The 16956-nt window shown below is 52.0% G+C and overlaps 1 protein-coding gene across 1 annotated transcript; it reads right to left on the reverse strand.

Moving 5' to 3' along the window:
- Window positions 1-3444: 3444 nt before the first annotated feature.
- MYBL2 (MYB proto-oncogene like 2) lies at window positions 3445-16743 on the reverse strand. Its single transcript, XM_050982253.1, has 14 exons — window positions 16618-16743; window positions 16017-16110; window positions 14834-14905; window positions 14362-14454; window positions 12566-12786; window positions 12251-12407; window positions 11245-11514; window positions 9674-10054; window positions 8143-8282; window positions 7771-7870; window positions 7086-7199; window positions 6452-6568; window positions 6146-6292; window positions 3445-4167 (listed from the first exon to the last, which is right to left on the reverse strand). Exons 1-14 carry the CDS (start codon window positions 16635-16637, stop codon window positions 4039-4041), a joined length of 2055 nt encoding a protein of 684 aa, XP_050838210.1. The 5' UTR covers window positions 16638-16743; the 3' UTR covers window positions 3445-4038.
- Between the last annotated feature and the right edge of the window lie 213 nt (window positions 16744-16956).

The raw sequence follows: 16956 nt of genomic DNA on the forward strand, positions 1-16956 counted from the left end.
CCATCTTCAAAGACACCACTGTTATACAAGGCATCCCATTTCCTGGGCTGGCTGCCTTGTCAAAGTCAAAGCTTTGAGTGAGCTCTCCAAAACTGAACAAATTTTGAAAAAGTCCATGGGGGATTAGGAATGCAACATCTTTTTCTTTTCCTACAGCATCTATTTAGTATTTTGGGAAAACAAAACCAAATGTAAACATTTACAAACACAAACCTTCTATAAAGTATTAGATTTGCCTTTCACAAGCTATTCTGGCCACTGCCAGCCACACTGGCACTGGCCAGAGGCTGCCCATGGCCAGAGGAGGTGACCCTGTGCTTGTTCCCTGGGTAGTTTTGTTAAATATTTTCACAGCAGGAGTTTTAACTCCCTGAAATTTCTGATTCCTAACATCTTCTCAGTGGAAATATTTAGTTCCTCATCCTGGACCCTTTGGTTTCCACAGGAAAATGTCTTCCCCTGACCTAGTACCATATTTTTATATTTGATTATTCTGCTCAGGCAGAGAAGAAGAGCTGCAGTTTTCTCACTCCAGAAACAGGGGCAGGCAGAATTTTAAGTTTCCAAAGCACAGTTTCCTGCCCAGCTGCGGCCAGCTCTTAGCACAAGTGGTCTCCATCTCTTGCAAGACCCAGGAGCTGCTCAGCTAATTCTCAGCATGTGCCTACCCAGCTAGAATCATCCTTTTCATTTCCCAAACCTCTAAACCCACAGGTTTAGAGCGCCAAAAAAAGCACATGGGAAATTCTACAAGGTTATTGCTGAGCAACTACTCAATAAAACCCATAAGCAAAGGCAGGAGAGGAAGCACTTTGCTGCTGTCAGTAATCCCCAGGACCAAAGCAGAAACCCTGGAGTCCCCACCCCAACCTCAGCACCCCTTGCACTCATCCCAGGGTCCTTTCCTGCACTCAGCAGTGATAAAGCCCATGGAACATCACTGGGGTGTAACCAACTAATACTGAGCTGTTAATGATCCTGGAATGGAGAAATTCCTCTGCTCTGTTCCTAAGGAGCCATCAAAGGTCAGCAGGGCAAGGCTGGCTTGCAGCAGGAATTGCAGCCAGGCCAGCAGGGTCTTCTGCCACAGCTGCCAACACCTGGGGAGCTCCAAAGCCTTGGAATACAAACATGGATCCCATGCCCACAGAGCCCTTGCTGTGCCAGGGCTGGTCTTATACCCTGTTCCTTAGCTGAGACTCATTCTTTGTCTTTTTCTTGTATTTTCTTCAGATGCAAGAAATGCCCAAATTATGAGGAATTTCTCTGTTCACCACTTGCATTCCTCCATGGTCAGATGTCTCTCCCCGTGGGTGTGGAACCAAAAGAGTCCCTGTGAGCAACCTGCTGTTCGCAGAGGCTTTAGCAGAATTAGCTGTGAAAATGAGATTAAAAGGCTGTGAAATCTCTCCAAGCAGCAGGAAGGAGCCCAGCAGCTGAGAGCCCTTGGAGGGACACACAGCAGCTCCCACACTGCTGACCATGGAGCTGTGTGAGCTCAGTGCTCCTCAGCCCCACCAAGCTCCATCCAAAGTAAGATTGCCAATAAAAAAAACACAGATGTCCTTTTCTAATCACCTTACTCCATTATTTTTACTCTTCCCAGCTTCTTTAAGGTTTGTCCCAGTTGGAAACAATGCCCTGATAGCAGTCAAGGCACTGCCACAACCCAGGAGCTCTAGCTATGGTATTCCCTTCCCACTCCTGGTAAAAATCCTTTAAAAAGCCCTTTTGAAGTTCTTTAAAAAACTTTTTTCCATGTCTGGACTCAACCAGAGAGTTATTTGATCTGTTGTGGAATGCAAACTAGCAAAAGACAAATGTTAAAGTCAAGCAGAACATGGGGTTTGTGCAAGAAGCTGGGCCATGGGAGGGGATTCCTCCCACACACAGCCAATGCTCACGGAACATTCTCATCCTGGTCTTTCATTTAAAGCTAAATTAAACACCCAGATTCCCCTTTGTGAATGAAGGTTGTGCCACTGCAGAGGCCTCAAGGGACATCAGCCAGGGACATGGAGCCTCAGACTGAGAGGGGTCTCCAGCTCCAGCCCAGTACCTCCACAGGCAGCATGAAGTTCAACTTCCATGAGATTTTTACTAGAAAGAAAGCAGAGCATCCAAACTCACAGGAAAAACAAAGCAAGTGTTGCCTTTTTTACCTCACTAATGTCTATCCCTGGGCCCCAGGACAGCCAAAGCACACTGGCAACCTCCACACTAGAAGAAGCTCCCTTTTCCAATTAAAAGCTAATTCTTTTTTACTTATCAACTATGCCAGAAATGGGTATTTTTCTACCCCTTGAGTTTTCTCTATGAACATTCTGCAGTGCAGGATAGCCTGCACTGTCTGGATTCACAGCCTCAGAGAAGAACTTTATTCTGGCTCATCCTCCTTTAATTTGGGGGCAGCTCTCAAACAGAGGAGCCAGGCTCACAGCCTGATCTATCCTGCAGCAGACCCTGCCTGCTCAGAGCTCCCAGCTCCAGGAGGGAATTGCAATTCCAGGCTTGGGTTTGTGCAGTCACGAGTGCAGGAACAGCCCAGCCCACCAAAGCCCCAGCAGAGAGGGATGGGTTTATGATGATTTTTCTTAAAATAACACCAGAATGGGAGCAGCTAAAGCCAGGCTTCCAGACAAGTGGTCTCAGCTGTCTTTCCAAAGCAAACACTGCAACACCGAGAAACAGAAATAAAAATTACTTCATGGATTTGCTCTGGCCCTGAGCTTGTAAAAATGAAAAATTAGCTGGGTTTCTAAACCTCCCTCATTTCCCAGGATCCAAGGGTTTATTAACAACTTTGTCAGCAAGGATTTTTTTAGTCTATTTCCAGCATAAGCCACAACCTGAGAGGAGATTTGTACAGCCCAGCTCTGGTTTTCCATGCTGGGGTGGGCACATCTTTGCTGTGTGCACAGCCCCAGCCTGGGGCAGCTCTGCCAGCCTGGCTTTGGCCACAGAGAGCACATCACAGCTCTCCCAAAAAGCTCTTCCTGCTCTGTCGAGCTGCTCTGCAGTTTTTCCAACACCTTTCCAATTGCAGAGTTAACATGTTGCTAAGATCCCCACATTCCATCCTCGGCTACCTCAAACCAGGGCAGTGCTACTGTTCCCACACTGGAATAGCTACATGGTGCAACTTTAGCCTCTAAAGGAAGGGCAACAGAAAGGCTCTGCTACATCACACACCCTGCTCTCCTCCAGCCTTCATCCACCCTGCAGGGATCCCAAACCTCATTCACAGTGTGGCACCTGCCCATAAAGTAGCCAAAACTTTGGAACAGCTGATGAAACTCTGTGTGTGTGTGGGGAGCATCCCTTCTCCTCCCTGCTGAGAAGCCAACAGGAATTCAACAACTTGCCAGGATAAAAAGCCCCCCCAAACCCCAGCACTTTGCTGCCTTCCCCCAGGGCTGAGAGGCAGAGGCAGAGTCCAAGGGATGTGAGCACCATCATTTATTGGAAGAGGGAGCACAGTTGTGGGGAGAGGCCCCTGCTGGAGCCATGGCAGGACAAAGCAGCCCCATGGGGAGCAAGGGGCTCCAGGCACAGGTCACCCCACAGCACCACACCCTCCCTCCTCCTTCTCCAGCCCAGGGAGACACTCCATCCCCTGGGGAAAGCCAGGAGGGACACTCAAGGCATGCAGGAACATTCACAAAGCCATTGCTGAGGTACCAGAGCAGCAGCAGGAATCCAGGGATGCTGTGAGGCCAGTCTCCAGCACCTGCTGCTCCAAGGTGCAGCACAGAGCTGCTTCCACTTTTCCAGAACTCAGGTCTTGCAGAGAGAGGTCTTGCTGTCAGCTCTCCAAGCCTCCCTCGTTTGCCTTTCCATAATGATCCCAAAGCTTGCATTCCACACACTAGCCAGCAGTTAGCCCAATTTATTACAATGTAGATCTACCTGGGAACTGAAGGGAAAAAAAAATCCACTCCCATATACTAAGGCCTGGCAGAAGATATTTTTTCCTGTGGTTCCCCCTCCACTTATTAAAAAGGTTTAAAAAATAAGATTAGAAATCAGAACAATCCTTCATGATAAGATTAAGGTCCTTGATGTGTGACTCTGTTTCAATGTGCCCAAAAACTGTCGAGCTTTCTCCTGCATGAAGAGTTGGTCTCGAGTTCCACCACAGGCCACTGCTTTCCAAGCCCTGGTCATCTGCAGAGGGAAGAGAAAGGATGTGTACAACACAGTCAAGGCCAAGGCCAAACACTTGTGACATCCTGTTCTAAAAGACTGCAAATAATAAACAAAACTAACAAGGGAAATAGAGCTTCAGAAACCATCTCACACCCAGGAGGATCTTGCCCACCACCAGTTACTCCTCATAGCTGAGTTGGTAATTTCTGGGGTTTAGGGTCAGCAGTTTCCCAGGTGAATGCTCCACTTCAAGACAATCCCTTTCAGGGCTTTCCCTTACTTGCCTCAAGACAAAAACCCCAAAGCACAAACCTGTTAAAATTCACTGCCCCAAAGATATTCCAGAATGATAGAAGAAATCAAGCACAGTTTTGGAGTTTATTGCCAACCAGTTAAACTCCTACAGGAGCTGCTGGGCCCCAGGTCTATTCTGATTAAGTGCCATCCTCAACAGCAATCTGGTGCCTTCATTTTCAGCAGGGTCCCACAGCACAAAGGAGGATCCAAAATCCAGGAGTGCCTCAGTGTCTGCATGCAGAAAGGGCACCCATGGGGTGTTTCTGCACTCCAGGAAAGCCCCTGAGGATGCTCTGGTTAATGGCAGGAGACAGGCAGTGCCCTGAACTGGAAATAACTGCACTGCAGGGAACCAGGGCTCCAGTGCTGGCCACAGCAGGAGTATCCCACACAGCCACAGAGTGGCTTTGGGCCCACTGAGGCTCAGCCCAGAGCTACATGAGCTTCCTTAACAAAAAACTGCCTGCCAGCAGCACCAGAGCAGCACAATAAATCCCTAGAGGCCAGCAGCAGCACAGACTGCCCTGCTGGCTGTGGGGAGTGGGATTTCACTGCACACCTGTACTCTGTCACCACACCAGCTGCCTCCCTGTCACCCCCAAAGTTTATTTATACTGAGCCATTAGCTCTCAGAGCAACACAACCCTGGTGAGGACAGGAGGAGAAATGGAAGTGTTTAAGAAGGTTTATTTTGGGAAGGAGAAGGAATTACTCTGGCTGAAGGGTATTTATTTGTCAGAAGAAATAGGTTTCACAAGACAGCTCTAATGCAGGGACAGATCCCCACTAACTGCAGTTTCCTGAGGACAACCCTGCACCTTCCTGGGATGAGAAAACACCATCACAGGAGCCCCCAGTGGCAGTTTAACCCCTCAACAAGGACAGCACATGTTTCCATCCCCACTGAAGCTACCAGAGACCTCAAGTGACTCAATCCAAGCAAATACCTACAAAATTGTGGTCCAAATCCCCATGTCTAAGCTACACTTTGACTTTATCTAAGCCCAGCAAATAGGGATACCCCTCCATGAATGCACCCTGCCTGTGAGTGGTGAAGATTGCAGAGAGATCTGTTTAAGCCCCAGAGGGCATTTGCAGGCTGCTGTGACTCCAGCACAGCTGTGCAGAGCTGAGGAACAGGGCTGCTGTAACAGCACCAGCCTCAGCACATGGTACAAGGTGCCACACTGCCACTGGAGCTGTGTACTGCCACAGGGGCAGGATAAAGCAGGATAAAGCCAGCCTATGCTGCACACAGCCTTCCCCACTACCCAGAAACACCCTAAAAAACACAGGGGTGGGAAATACCTTCCTGTTTAACCTTTATACAGCACTTCAGAGTTGCTCTGCACTGAAAAGCAAAAAAAGATGAGCTGGCTGCAGTCCACTCAAGGAGTGCCCACTGGAAAAAGGAAGGTTTGCTCTACTGCCAGAGCAGTCATCCAAATTCATTGATGGGTGGGAATTCCCATGAGGAATCCCAGGGCCAAACATGCTGAGCAGGCCACAGCTGTGGCTTGGAAGAACATAAAATGGCACCTCTGGCTCAGCATATCCCAGCCTTGGTGTAAAGACAGCTCTGACAGTGCAGGGATGCCTGTGCAGCAGTTCACAGCTCCATCCCTCACTCCTCAAGGTGCAAGGGCTGCACTGCCAGATGAACTCCTGCTGGGAGAGCAGTGGCTGCTGCAGGGCTTACCGGTGCTGGTGGCCTGAAATGGCTTGGCATTTTCCTGTAGGACATTTTCTCTGGCTGCACTTGCACAAAGGCTCTGTTGAGTAAACCACTGTCATTCTTCCTGCTCGAGGAGGACAGGTTCAGAGACCTTGACAGGAAATTCACAGGCTGCACCAGGAGAAAAAGTGTAAGGAAAGAAGAAATCCAGCCCTTCATCCACATCCACATGGGCTGTTCAAAGGCAGCTCCAGGCTGCTACTGCTGCTTTGCAGAGTTTTTTCAGAGCATAGCCAGCTCTGCCCCTGCTCTGAGCACACAACCCCTCACCTGGGCTCTTTTGAAACACACAGTCTTGGGGAGGGCAGGCAGGTTTTGTGTCACGTCTTCATCCACAATATCCAGGGCCAGAGACTTCCGGACCTTCTTGATGGGGCTCCTGCGCAGCTGGGGAATGTAGGGACACCAGTGTCAGCACAGATCCACCCTGCAAAGTGCCACCCTGGGGCTCAGGTGCACACCAAGGCCACAGCACCCCAGTTCTGCATGGCACCAGCACCTCAGGGGGAAGATGTGTGCAGCTTTCCCCACCACTGGGCACAGCAGCTTCCAGTGCCCCCCTCCTGGCACCTCAAGCCACCAGTTTAGAGGAGGAGCTTTTAGTAGGAAGGGGAGACTACCAGGAAGCTGAGACTTTTCATGCCATCCCACAGCCTTCTGAGAGCCCAACTTGCCCCAGGTGCTCCAAGTGTGCCAACAAGCCCTGAGCTCAGCATAAACCAGGACACTCCTGGCAGTATTTGAAACAGGCCTTAACCTCAGGCACTTCTTGCTGATGAAAAGAGAGCAGCCACGGGGCTAAAAACATTTTGGCACCTATAGCAGGATGAATAAAACCAGCCAAAACACTCCTTAAGAGCACAGGGCAGCTTAGCAGCTGGTACTGGATGCACAGCCAGCTCACCCCTTGTTTCCTCTTCTGTTTCTCAGGCTTCACATCATCCTCTATGATGAGTTCAATGCCAGCTTCACTTCGGAGCACCTCCTTCAAGTCTTCTTCCAGGTGAGGAGTCTGGGGCTGGGGTGGAAAGAGAGAGCACCAGGCAGTCAAAATCTCTATGCTGGGCAGGCTCACAAGTGTTTCCCTAGAGGGACAATGGGGTCAGGAGAGCCCACAGTGGGAGGACAAACACAAAAACCTATTTGCTTCCCAGCTGGAGAAGATATGACAAGTTTTCTGCTAGCCTGATGGATTTACAGGATCTCCAGGTGCAGGGACTTAGCCGAACTCCAGTGTGCCATCAGGAGACCTGTGTGCACATAAAGCCTGGGAGATGCAGCTCCTCAGGGAGGCCTAGGCAGATCACTTCCCTGCTCCTCAAGGTCATCAGCAGCCAAGCACTGCAGCATGATGCAAGGCATTTTTTAGCTGATTTACAGAGGATCTGAAAGTCCTGCAGCTCCTTACAATGAAATGATCACTGTGACAATGTCCCCTTCACCCCTCCCCTCTCAACCTGGCACTACCAAACTGCCCTTTGTTCTGGCACAGATAAGAGTTTGCTCACAGCCCTGCCCCAACCTCCCCCAACCCTGTGTCTCATTTGCATTCATCAGCCCCACAAGGCACAGCCCTGCCCAATAATTACCAGAGGTCTAATCGGTCCATATTTCTCCAGGGCATTTTTGAAAGGTGTGGGAGTGTGAGGTGTGTTGTCCGCCACATAGGTCTGATCTGGTGTGACAAACCTGGGAGCAGAGTGGGAAAGACAAGGGATCAGACAGGCTGTAACCCACACCAGGCCACAACCCACCCAGAAGCTGAGCACAACAGAGGTCACCTGGCTGTGCCCCCAGTGAGCCTGGACACTCCCTGCAGCTCAGAGAAGAGCTGTTTCGGGAGAGAAAATGATTTGAGGAAATCTCCAGCCTGCCTTGCCCCTCTCTCAGTAATACCATGACAAGTACTGAGAGTGTGTCTGAGCTGGACCAGACTCCTGTGTGGAAAAGGGAGGACTTACGCTAAGTTCTTCTGGAGCAGAGGGGTCTTGTCCCTGTGCAGTGGGGTGGTGACAATCACCTTCTGGCTGCACACAGGCGTGGAGGTCAGGGAAGGGTTCTCCAGTTCTAGTGTATCCTGTTTGCTCCAGAAGTTCAAGAACTGCACAGCACAGGAAAGAAAAATTGAAGACACTCAGCCTCAAGCAGCCCAGCATTGTATCACAAGCCATTACTTTTCCTTAAATATAAGGGAAACCCTGAAGTAGAAACAACCCTCCCAAACCAGAGTGGGTTACAGACTCACAGCTCTGTACGTGGACAACACACAAAAGTTGCCAGAAGCTGCCTCACACCTACAAAGATTAGTCACTTCCCATATGGGATGAGCTGATACAAATATCAGAGCTACCAACTACAGAGTAAAGAGAAGTCTCTCCTTGCACTGGTAATCCCAGCTCACCCAGCTATTCCAACTCAGGCTGGCAAACATGAGGGACAAGTGTACAAGTTTACAGGTTTTGCACTGAGCTGTCTTCAGCTTAAACATGAGAAAAGAAGCTGTTAGCTCTTCTAGGGTTTTATCTTCCAGCAGCCAGTAAGTGACAGCACTGCTCCCACAAGGAACAGTGTTTGTACCCAAGAGCCTCTTGGAAGAGAAAAACTTTGTGACATTTACTGACGGCTGAAGCCCAGCTTGAAGCAGGGCATGCACTTTCGTCTTCTCCGACTCACTCCAGACATTCCTGACTTTTACACTCTGCAGAGCTGTACATTATGGGATATTATGGGCCTTGCTCTGATTTCTTCTTTGTGCTGGGCTTTCATTCAAGGGCCACCTGAACCTGCATTTTGGACTCTCCTGTGGTGCCTCTCCCATGTTTTCTGCTGCAGAAACAGCAGAAATAAAGGCCTGGAAGGCAGAGCTGGGGAGGGTCTGGACAACAGAGCTGCAGTGGGAGCTGTGCTGGAGAATGCAGCAGCCTTTATTTTGATTTATAGACACAACTCCACCCCTTCCACATGAGACACTCATGGGTCTGACCACCACAGTGCTCCAAGGTGGTGTGTTGGAGACCACGTGCGTGGACACTGGGAGTCACAGCAAAGGCTGAAAGATCCTGAGTCCCTTTTGCAACAAAGACATGGCCAGGAGCATTTCCGTAGGCACAACAGGACAGATCTGCACAAGGTGTTTGCTGCCCAGTCTGTCTGTGTGACTGAACTGCAAACAGAGAGGGAAAGCAAGTTTTTTTTTCTGGTGCCACTCTACTGCCCACAGCTGGGACAGCAATGCCCTGGGGACAGCAGCAGTTTGCTCTCCATCACACCTGCCCCTCACACAGGGTAGCTGGGCTTTCTTGAAACTGCAGTCACTCCCCGATGGAGACACTGGAAGGGCAGCACTGAAGAGAAGCAGTACCAGAAACCAACTCTGAGCCTTCTTTTAGTGCAGGAACACACTCTGCACACTGGCACGGCCTCATTCAAGGCAGGAGGAGCACAAAGCTGGCAGAGCTGATGGGAATACATGACATTAGGGCAAGAAGATACCTGAGATGGAGAGAAGGGCAGTGTCTTTACAGGGGTGCCCTTGGGCGTCATGCTGTTGCAGGAGTCCAGGAAGGACATGCTGGTGCTGGCCACATTCTCTGTGACAGGCGAGAGGGACATCTTCCTCTTCTTCTGCCTCTTCAGCACTGAGGGCGGGGTGCCAAAGCTGCCCTCAGCATGGGGGGAGATGGGGATGAGCTCTCCCTTGCTGCTCCTGCTCAGGTCAGAGATGGTGTGGCCGTCCAGGCGGTACTCGGTGACGCTGGGCAGCGCCAGGGCCGCCTCACCGGGCGCCGGTCTGGCCGGGCTGGCGCTGCCGCTGCCGGCCAAGGGCTCCTCGGGCAGGTCAAACTGGGTCAGGTCACACCACCCATCTGGGTCCTGCACACAAGGGAAAGCGTCAGCAGCAGCCCAGGGTGGCAGCTGAGCAGACAGACTGGTGAAATGGGAGGTGAAATAAGTGGGGGTGTGAGATGGCACCAAGCTTTGGAAGGAGCCTGGCCAGGGACAGCTCAAGCCCTGCTCTCCTCCCAGGCACAGCTGGAGACAGAGCTGAAATTTGTTGCTTGTGCACAGGGCAGGTTTTTCTATTTATGCAAGGCTGGTTTCTCTGTTTGGTTCATAGCACAGCTGCACAAACAACTGCACCCCCTCAGAGAGAGGACCAAAAAACCAGCTGGGCAGAGGGCTGGGGACAGGGACTGAAGGAACTATCACCCAAGAGCAACCCACAGTTTTGGGCACACCTGTACAGCTGGGCATGGGGCTCTGGTGTAACCTGCACAATTGAAAGCAGATTAAAACTAACCAGACCAGTTCAGAAGTAAGCTGCTTCACAGCTCCACCCCAGCAACACCCAGCACCACACAAGCAGCAGGCCCCAAGGGCCCACAGATGTGCTGCTCAGCCTCAGGCACACCATCTTGCTATACAGAGGCAAAGTGACTCCTTCACACCTCAGGCAGGCTGGGGGCTGCAGAAGCAACTTCCCTCTGATGGCAGCAAAGTGCCCTGTTGATTTGAGCCAGCGTCTCACCCGGGTGTGCCTCTGTCACCCAGGGGACCACAGCACTGAAAAATAACTAATTTCAGTGAAGCTACCACCATTGAAAGCAAATGGTGGCAGTTATAGCAGCCTGAAGGGGTCAGTCCTGCTTAGTATAATGGGAATAAGCCAAGCCCAGTCTGTCCTGTCCTATCCCACCCCAGGACAGGACAGAAAGGGCAGCCAGTGAGCATGGGCCTGAACCATTACAAAAAGGAGAGCTGGGCACACTCTGGCTGACAAAGAAGGGCTTGAAATCGAGTTTGCCAGCACTTACAGCCTCCCACACAGGCAGAGCCCATGCACAAGGACATCCAGCTAGGAAAAGCTACAAGCCCACAGCAATACTGGCAGTGCTGGAAAGGTCTAATCCAGCCCTGGAAGAGAGACAGGGGGAGGCTGCAAGGCAATGACAGACCCAGTCCTCCTCAGGGTGATGATCAGGGGATCCAGTAAGTTCACTCAAATAAAAAGGGTGAGGATAACACCCTAATAGTAGCTGGAGGAACAAGGATCTGTTACTTACAGATTCAATCATGTCCAGAGCTTCACTGAGGGCTGGGGCACAAGCTGGGTACAAATAGTTGGCAGCTTCAACAACCCATTTGTATGGTGATTCGACCAATGAAGTGCCATCCTCGGGCACTGCATCATCTGGGGTCCCCTCCACGTTCTGCTCTGCCACTCCTGCAGCTGGCAGCTCCAAGGGCAGCTCCTGCACACCCGTCACTTCGTCATCACTGACATCTTCTTCCTTTATTTCAGAGATATCCACTGGCCAGCTTGGTAGGACGTTCTTGGCACATACAATAAGGAAAGGCCAGACATCAGCAGAAAGCAAGGGAACAGTGTCAAGTCCTGGGGACAGAGAGCACCTAGACACATTCAGCTTTGCCCACTCTACCTGCCACTGGGTTTGTTTCACATCCCCATTCTCCCTCACTGCTCTGTCCCATACACTGCCTGAGGAGTCCATGCAACATAACGAGCACAGGACTCTTGAATTCAAGATTTCACTTAACAGTGTCTCAGGAGAAAGTTGTACTTAGGCTGAGCATGTAGCACTAGTTCTATGTTTCCTATTTATCAGGAGCCTGCCTTCAAAAATTACATGCTGTCTTCATGAAAACAATCACAGGGTGTACTTCCCTGCTTCCTTTTTTAGAGGAAAGGAACACAATATCTCTTCACCCTGCTCCCACACACACTGTCTGGAGCAGCCTCCTCCTCCCACCAGCAACAACACAATGTAGCCAAAAGAACAGTCAGTGTCTAAAACAGACTTGATGCTGGGCTTGGCAAGGTAACAGCTCCAGCAGACTGCTGTCCTCTGCCTGGATAACACACTCAGGCTCCCAAAAAACCTCAGCTCCTGGGGGGAGAGATTTCGGAGGCTGGGGAAGGCACAGACTGTCCATGCAGCCACCAGGCTGTGGAAAAGGCAGCGGGAAGCAGCAGAAGGGTGGATGAAGAGCTCCAGAATGCATTAGCAGGGCAGGGACTGACCCAGCTGCCTGCTGCTAGTGCAGTACCTGGCTCTCAGGTGTCGTCTGACTTTGCCTCTCCTTGTTATCCACCTCCACGAGCAAGTACAGAGACTTGGACTCCTTAGTTTCATTGAGGAAACCTCCTGTGTCCACTTTCCTCTTGATTGTGGAGTTCCAGTGATTCTTCACAGCATTGTCAGTCCTGCAGAGAGAGAAGAAGGGAACAAACCATCACTTACAGCAGCTTTAAAGCACAGCTAGCAGCTCCACCACACTCCCCAGCCCCATCCCAAGAGCCTAACACACAGATCTCCACAGGCCACCCAGCAGGGAAGGCAGCAGTGAGCAAAGGGGTCCTACCTCCCAGGCAGCAGCTTGGCAATCTCTGCCCAACGGTTCCCCAGGACTTTGTGGGCCTCAAATATGATGCGATCCTCCTCCTCTGTCCATGAGGACTTCTTCACCTCAGGGTTCAGGTGGTTGTGCCAGCGTTCCCGGCACTGCTTCCCTAACCGCCCTTTCAGGTGCTTGGCTATCAGCGTCCACTGTTTGGTGCCATACTTTTTAACCAGTTCAATTACCTTTGGAGAGAGTGGGAAGGAAATAAGGAAATGGAAAAAAGGAGGAGAAGGTCAGTGCAGTCATCTTCAGGCTTTGCTTTTCGCCTTTCCTGGGACCAGGTAAGGGCAGACAAAGGAAGGCCCCTTTGGAGGAAAAGCTGGAGGGAGCCAGCAGGGCTATCAGGTGTTCCAACCCTCACGAGAGCACTGATTCTGCCAAATTTCTCTAGGAGGTTCTTTCCATATAGACATTTTGCCACAGGGCGCCTGTGAATGCAGATGACCCCATACAGAAGATGGGGGGGAGACTGGCAGGTGCCCAGATGTAGAAACACATTCCCATTTCTGAGCAAGGGCCAAGTCCCACCTGCTCCAAGGCTCCTCTGCCCTCCCTACTTCCAAGGACCTTGCTGTATGACAACTGTGTACCCATCAGTGTGGTACACCCAAGACAGACAGAGCTGCAGCTCCATGCCCTGACAGCACCAGGACATACAGGGACAGATCCGAATTCACTTCAGGACCATCCACTTTGCCTCTTACCCTCCACCCAGGGCTTTGTCACTTCTGCCAGAGCCCCAACACAAATATTTCTGAGCACTGAATCTATTCTGGGCTCCTAAAATATCCACGGCACAGTCAGGATGAAATAACCTGCAATGTTCAGCCACCAAAATCCTGGCTGAAGAGTTCTCAAAGAACATTTCTACCCTGGCCAGCTGTGCTGAGCTGAAAGGTGCAGGTAGAAGTGATGCTCATGTAACAAATGTCCCTGCTGCAGACTGTTGCCTTTCAAGCACAGGAAAATGGACCAAAGATGCCAAACTGAGGCCAAGGAGCAGGGCCAAAGCAATGAGGAGAGCTGGAGCCTAGTCTGGCCAGGATGGGTAGGCTAGCAGAGTCAGGACAAGGCAAAGGAAAGGGGAAAGCAGGCAACAACTGCTCTGCTGTAAGAACAGGAAACAACATCAGGAGAAGCTTCCTTAGAGCTTGACAAAACATAATGGGACCAAAAGGGAAAGAAGCTGGGGAGCAGGAGTGTTACGGAGACTCTGCCAAACAAGGATGTTCTGTACCAGAAAACCTTGGTAAAATTGAGATTTCACTCCAACTTTCCTAAAGTACATCAAGATGATGAGTCTGTCTGAGCTGGCCCCTCTTGGCTGACTCTGGATTCAGCAGAGAAACATGCTCACAGAAATCATGATTCACCCAGCCAACCTCAGACATCCACTCCAGCCTGCCTACTGTGGCACAGGAAATGCCAGTTTTATTTTCTCTCAGATCCAACCTGGCCAGGCCAGGTGGAGTCCTGCCAGCAGGCAAATGAATTAATTCCCTTTTCAGCTCTCTCCCTTGGCAGCCTACTGTAGCAGCACTATGTGTAAGGGAGAAGGTGTTTACCTGGAGAGGCCTAGATCACATCACATCCCAACCATGGCTGCCTGGGCTGCCCAGGGCAGGACAGACAGAGCTGCTCTCACAGGTACCCACCAGGGAGAACAATTACAGCCAGTGTACAACACCTGAGGATGGGTCTGACATCTCCACCCTCTCTGCAGAGACAATCCAACACTCTGATCCTCTCAGCCTTACCTTTTGATCCTCCTCTTTGGTCCATGGGCCCTTAACCAGGTCTGGATTCAGCACCCTCAGCCACCGGTACTGACACTGCTGGTCACTGCGGTTCTGGGGACAGCAATGGGAACAGCCTTGGGTTAGACCAGGGGCTCCAGAGGCCCAGAAACTTCCCAAAGTGACAGCAGTCCCCAGACACACAGGCTGTCCCACAGAACACCTGCAGAAGCACATAGAGAACACATATGGAGGTCCTGGGCCCAGGGCACCAGACACAGGGACAGGAACCTCAATTTCTCAGCCCAACTCCAACAGACTCACCACGGAAAGCCCTCTATGCAAGAAGGTCTCCCTACCCTGAAGCAGCCCCATTTCACAGCTTGGAGCTATGAAGTCAGAACAGAGTCAGAAAAGAGTCTCACGGCACAGACACGGGGAACCAGCAGCATGCAAACACTGGGATTTCCAGCTGAGCATGGGGGTCACTCACAGGAAAGTGGCTGGCCAGGAACTTCCAGTCATTCTGCCCATAATGGCTCACTAACATCTTCAGCTGCTCATCCTGCAAAGGACAACAACATCCACTTTCAGATCCACTGAGGCAACACACACCACAGGGCTGATGACACTAAAAGAACAAGTTTGATGTTCTGAACTGTCAAGGTTTTGTTGGCATTGTGTGCTCAGGGGAGGAAGGCAGCTCACACCAGTGTTTAGCAGCCCTCCAGTACATGGAGCCCAACTGGAACAGACTGGTTCTGAGCTTTGTACTGAGACAAGCTCATACATTAAGTACAAAACAAGAGCTCAGCTCTGTTCCTCTACAGTCTGGTTCAAAACCTGTGGCAAGGGCCTGTTTATCCAGCCCCAAAACACTCCTGACCAGACAGTCCCTCTCCCAGCCCAGCCACTGGGTTTTGTCTGGCCAGGAAAGCTGACTGATTAAAGTGTATCACCACCTGCACAGTGCTCCTTCAGTGCCACAGGACTCTAGAGCATTTCTTTTGTGATCCCTGCTACAGCCTGGGTACACAAATTCCTACAGCTCACAATCCCTGTTAGAGACATCCTTGTCTGTGAGTTCTGGATAGTTCAATAATGAAATTATTCCCAGCCCAACACGAGGCCAAGGCTTTGATCCCTCCACAAAAGCCACCTTACTTGGTGCTCTAACCCCAGCTGTAGTTTTCACGCAGCACAAAACTGATAGTGAAACTGGGAGGAAGAGAAAATCCCAGTTAATTTCAGGCTCTCAGCCAGGATGACTAAACCATAATCCCAAAAGTCAATTCTCTTTGCTTTAGCTCCAGAAAAAGGAGTACATTTCCACTGCACAGTTCAGCTCATTGAAGGCCTCAGCCATCATCTGGGCTCCTCTGTGCTCACAGGAGTGCTGCAGGCAGTGGTGTTTCACTCAGTACTCACAGGCTTAAGTTAAAAATGTTTGAGCTCTTGCTCTTCAGGCTGCACTTCAAACTCCTCTGAACCTCTGAGCCTCATTCAGGCCTGAGCTCAGTACAGAAGACACAAGGTCCTCTCCAATAGCAAGACAGAAGGAGGTGAGATCGTGGCCAGCAGGTGAGGGCTGGGCTGGAGTCATCCAAGCCCAGGGTGCCATGTCAAAGGCACCATCCCAAAGCACCTATCTCGGCAAATGTCAGGCTCTCACTCACCTCTTCTGGGGTCCACTTGACTTTGCACCTGCCATCCCGCTGCTCCGGCACATCCAAATCGTTATCCTGGTAATGTGGCTCATCCTGGTCCTCACTAGGGGGGAATAAAGGAAGATTGTCTTTTCTACCTGATAAAAACCTCCACAACACAGAGCAGAGCTCCAGATCTCCCCCTTTCATCACCGAGCCCCAAGCTCACCGACACCCACCCACACACCCCAGACTGAAAGGAGATCCTCCACTTTAGGCGCCAGCTGGCAAGTTTTATTCTGCCCAGAGCAGGGGAAAGGGTATTTCCATTTCTTTCCACTTCTGTCCTTCGGGGTGGACTTTGCATGGGGGCACCCAGGCTCAGCTCAGCAGCTCCAGGACCGCTGGCGCAAAGGGGCGCGGGGAGCGCTGCGGGCAGCGGCCGCAGGGCTCCCGCTCACCCCCGCTCCCGAGCGGCCAGAGCCGGGGCGATGTCCCAGCGCGGGTACCGCGGGGCCGCCGCCCCGCATCCCACTGTCCGGCTGGCGAGCGGGAACGGGGCGGCCAGGAGGAGCCTCCTGCGGCTGGGAGTGGGCACGGGGAGCCGCGGCACGGCGAGGCCGGCACTCACCCGCGGGCGCGGCGAGCCATGTCGGGCCGGAACGGGCCGGGCCGGGCTGAGGGCCGGGCGCGGGTCCGGAGCGGCGGCGCTGGCGGCGCTTTCCTATCTCGCGCCAACGGCGCCCCCTCCCGCGCGGGGCCGGGCCGCGCATGCGCGCCGCGCCTCCCGCCCGCACAAAGAGGCGCGCGCGGGAGGGCGCCCGCTGGCCCCGCCCCCGGCTCCCTCAGGGAGCCCGCACCGAGCCGGGACACCCGGCATCCGTCCCTACACCGAGCCGGGACACCCCGCATCCGTCCCTGACACCCCGCATCCAGCCCCGCACCGAGCCGGGACACCCCGCATCCAGCC

The sequence above is a fragment of the Serinus canaria genome, chromosome 20 (genome assembly GCF_022539315.1).
Source record: "Serinus canaria isolate serCan28SL12 chromosome 20, serCan2020, whole genome shotgun sequence".
In the NCBI taxonomy this organism is placed as follows: Eukaryota; Metazoa; Chordata; class Aves; order Passeriformes; family Fringillidae; genus Serinus; species Serinus canaria.

Bases quoted from the DNA above. Each gene is read 5' to 3' on its own strand.
- MYBL2 (XM_050982253.1), bottom strand. From the start codon at position 16,637: ATGGCTCGCCGCGCCCGCGG. The intron at 12,787-14,361 runs GTAAGGCTGAGA...CTCTCTCCAAAG, and splicing joins CCAAAGAGGAGGATCAAAAG to GTAATTGAACTGGTTAAAAA. The intron at 4,168-6,145 runs GTAAGCCCTGCA...TTCCCTCTGCAG, and splicing joins ATTTCAGGCCACCAGCACCG to ATGACCAGGGCTTGGAAAGC.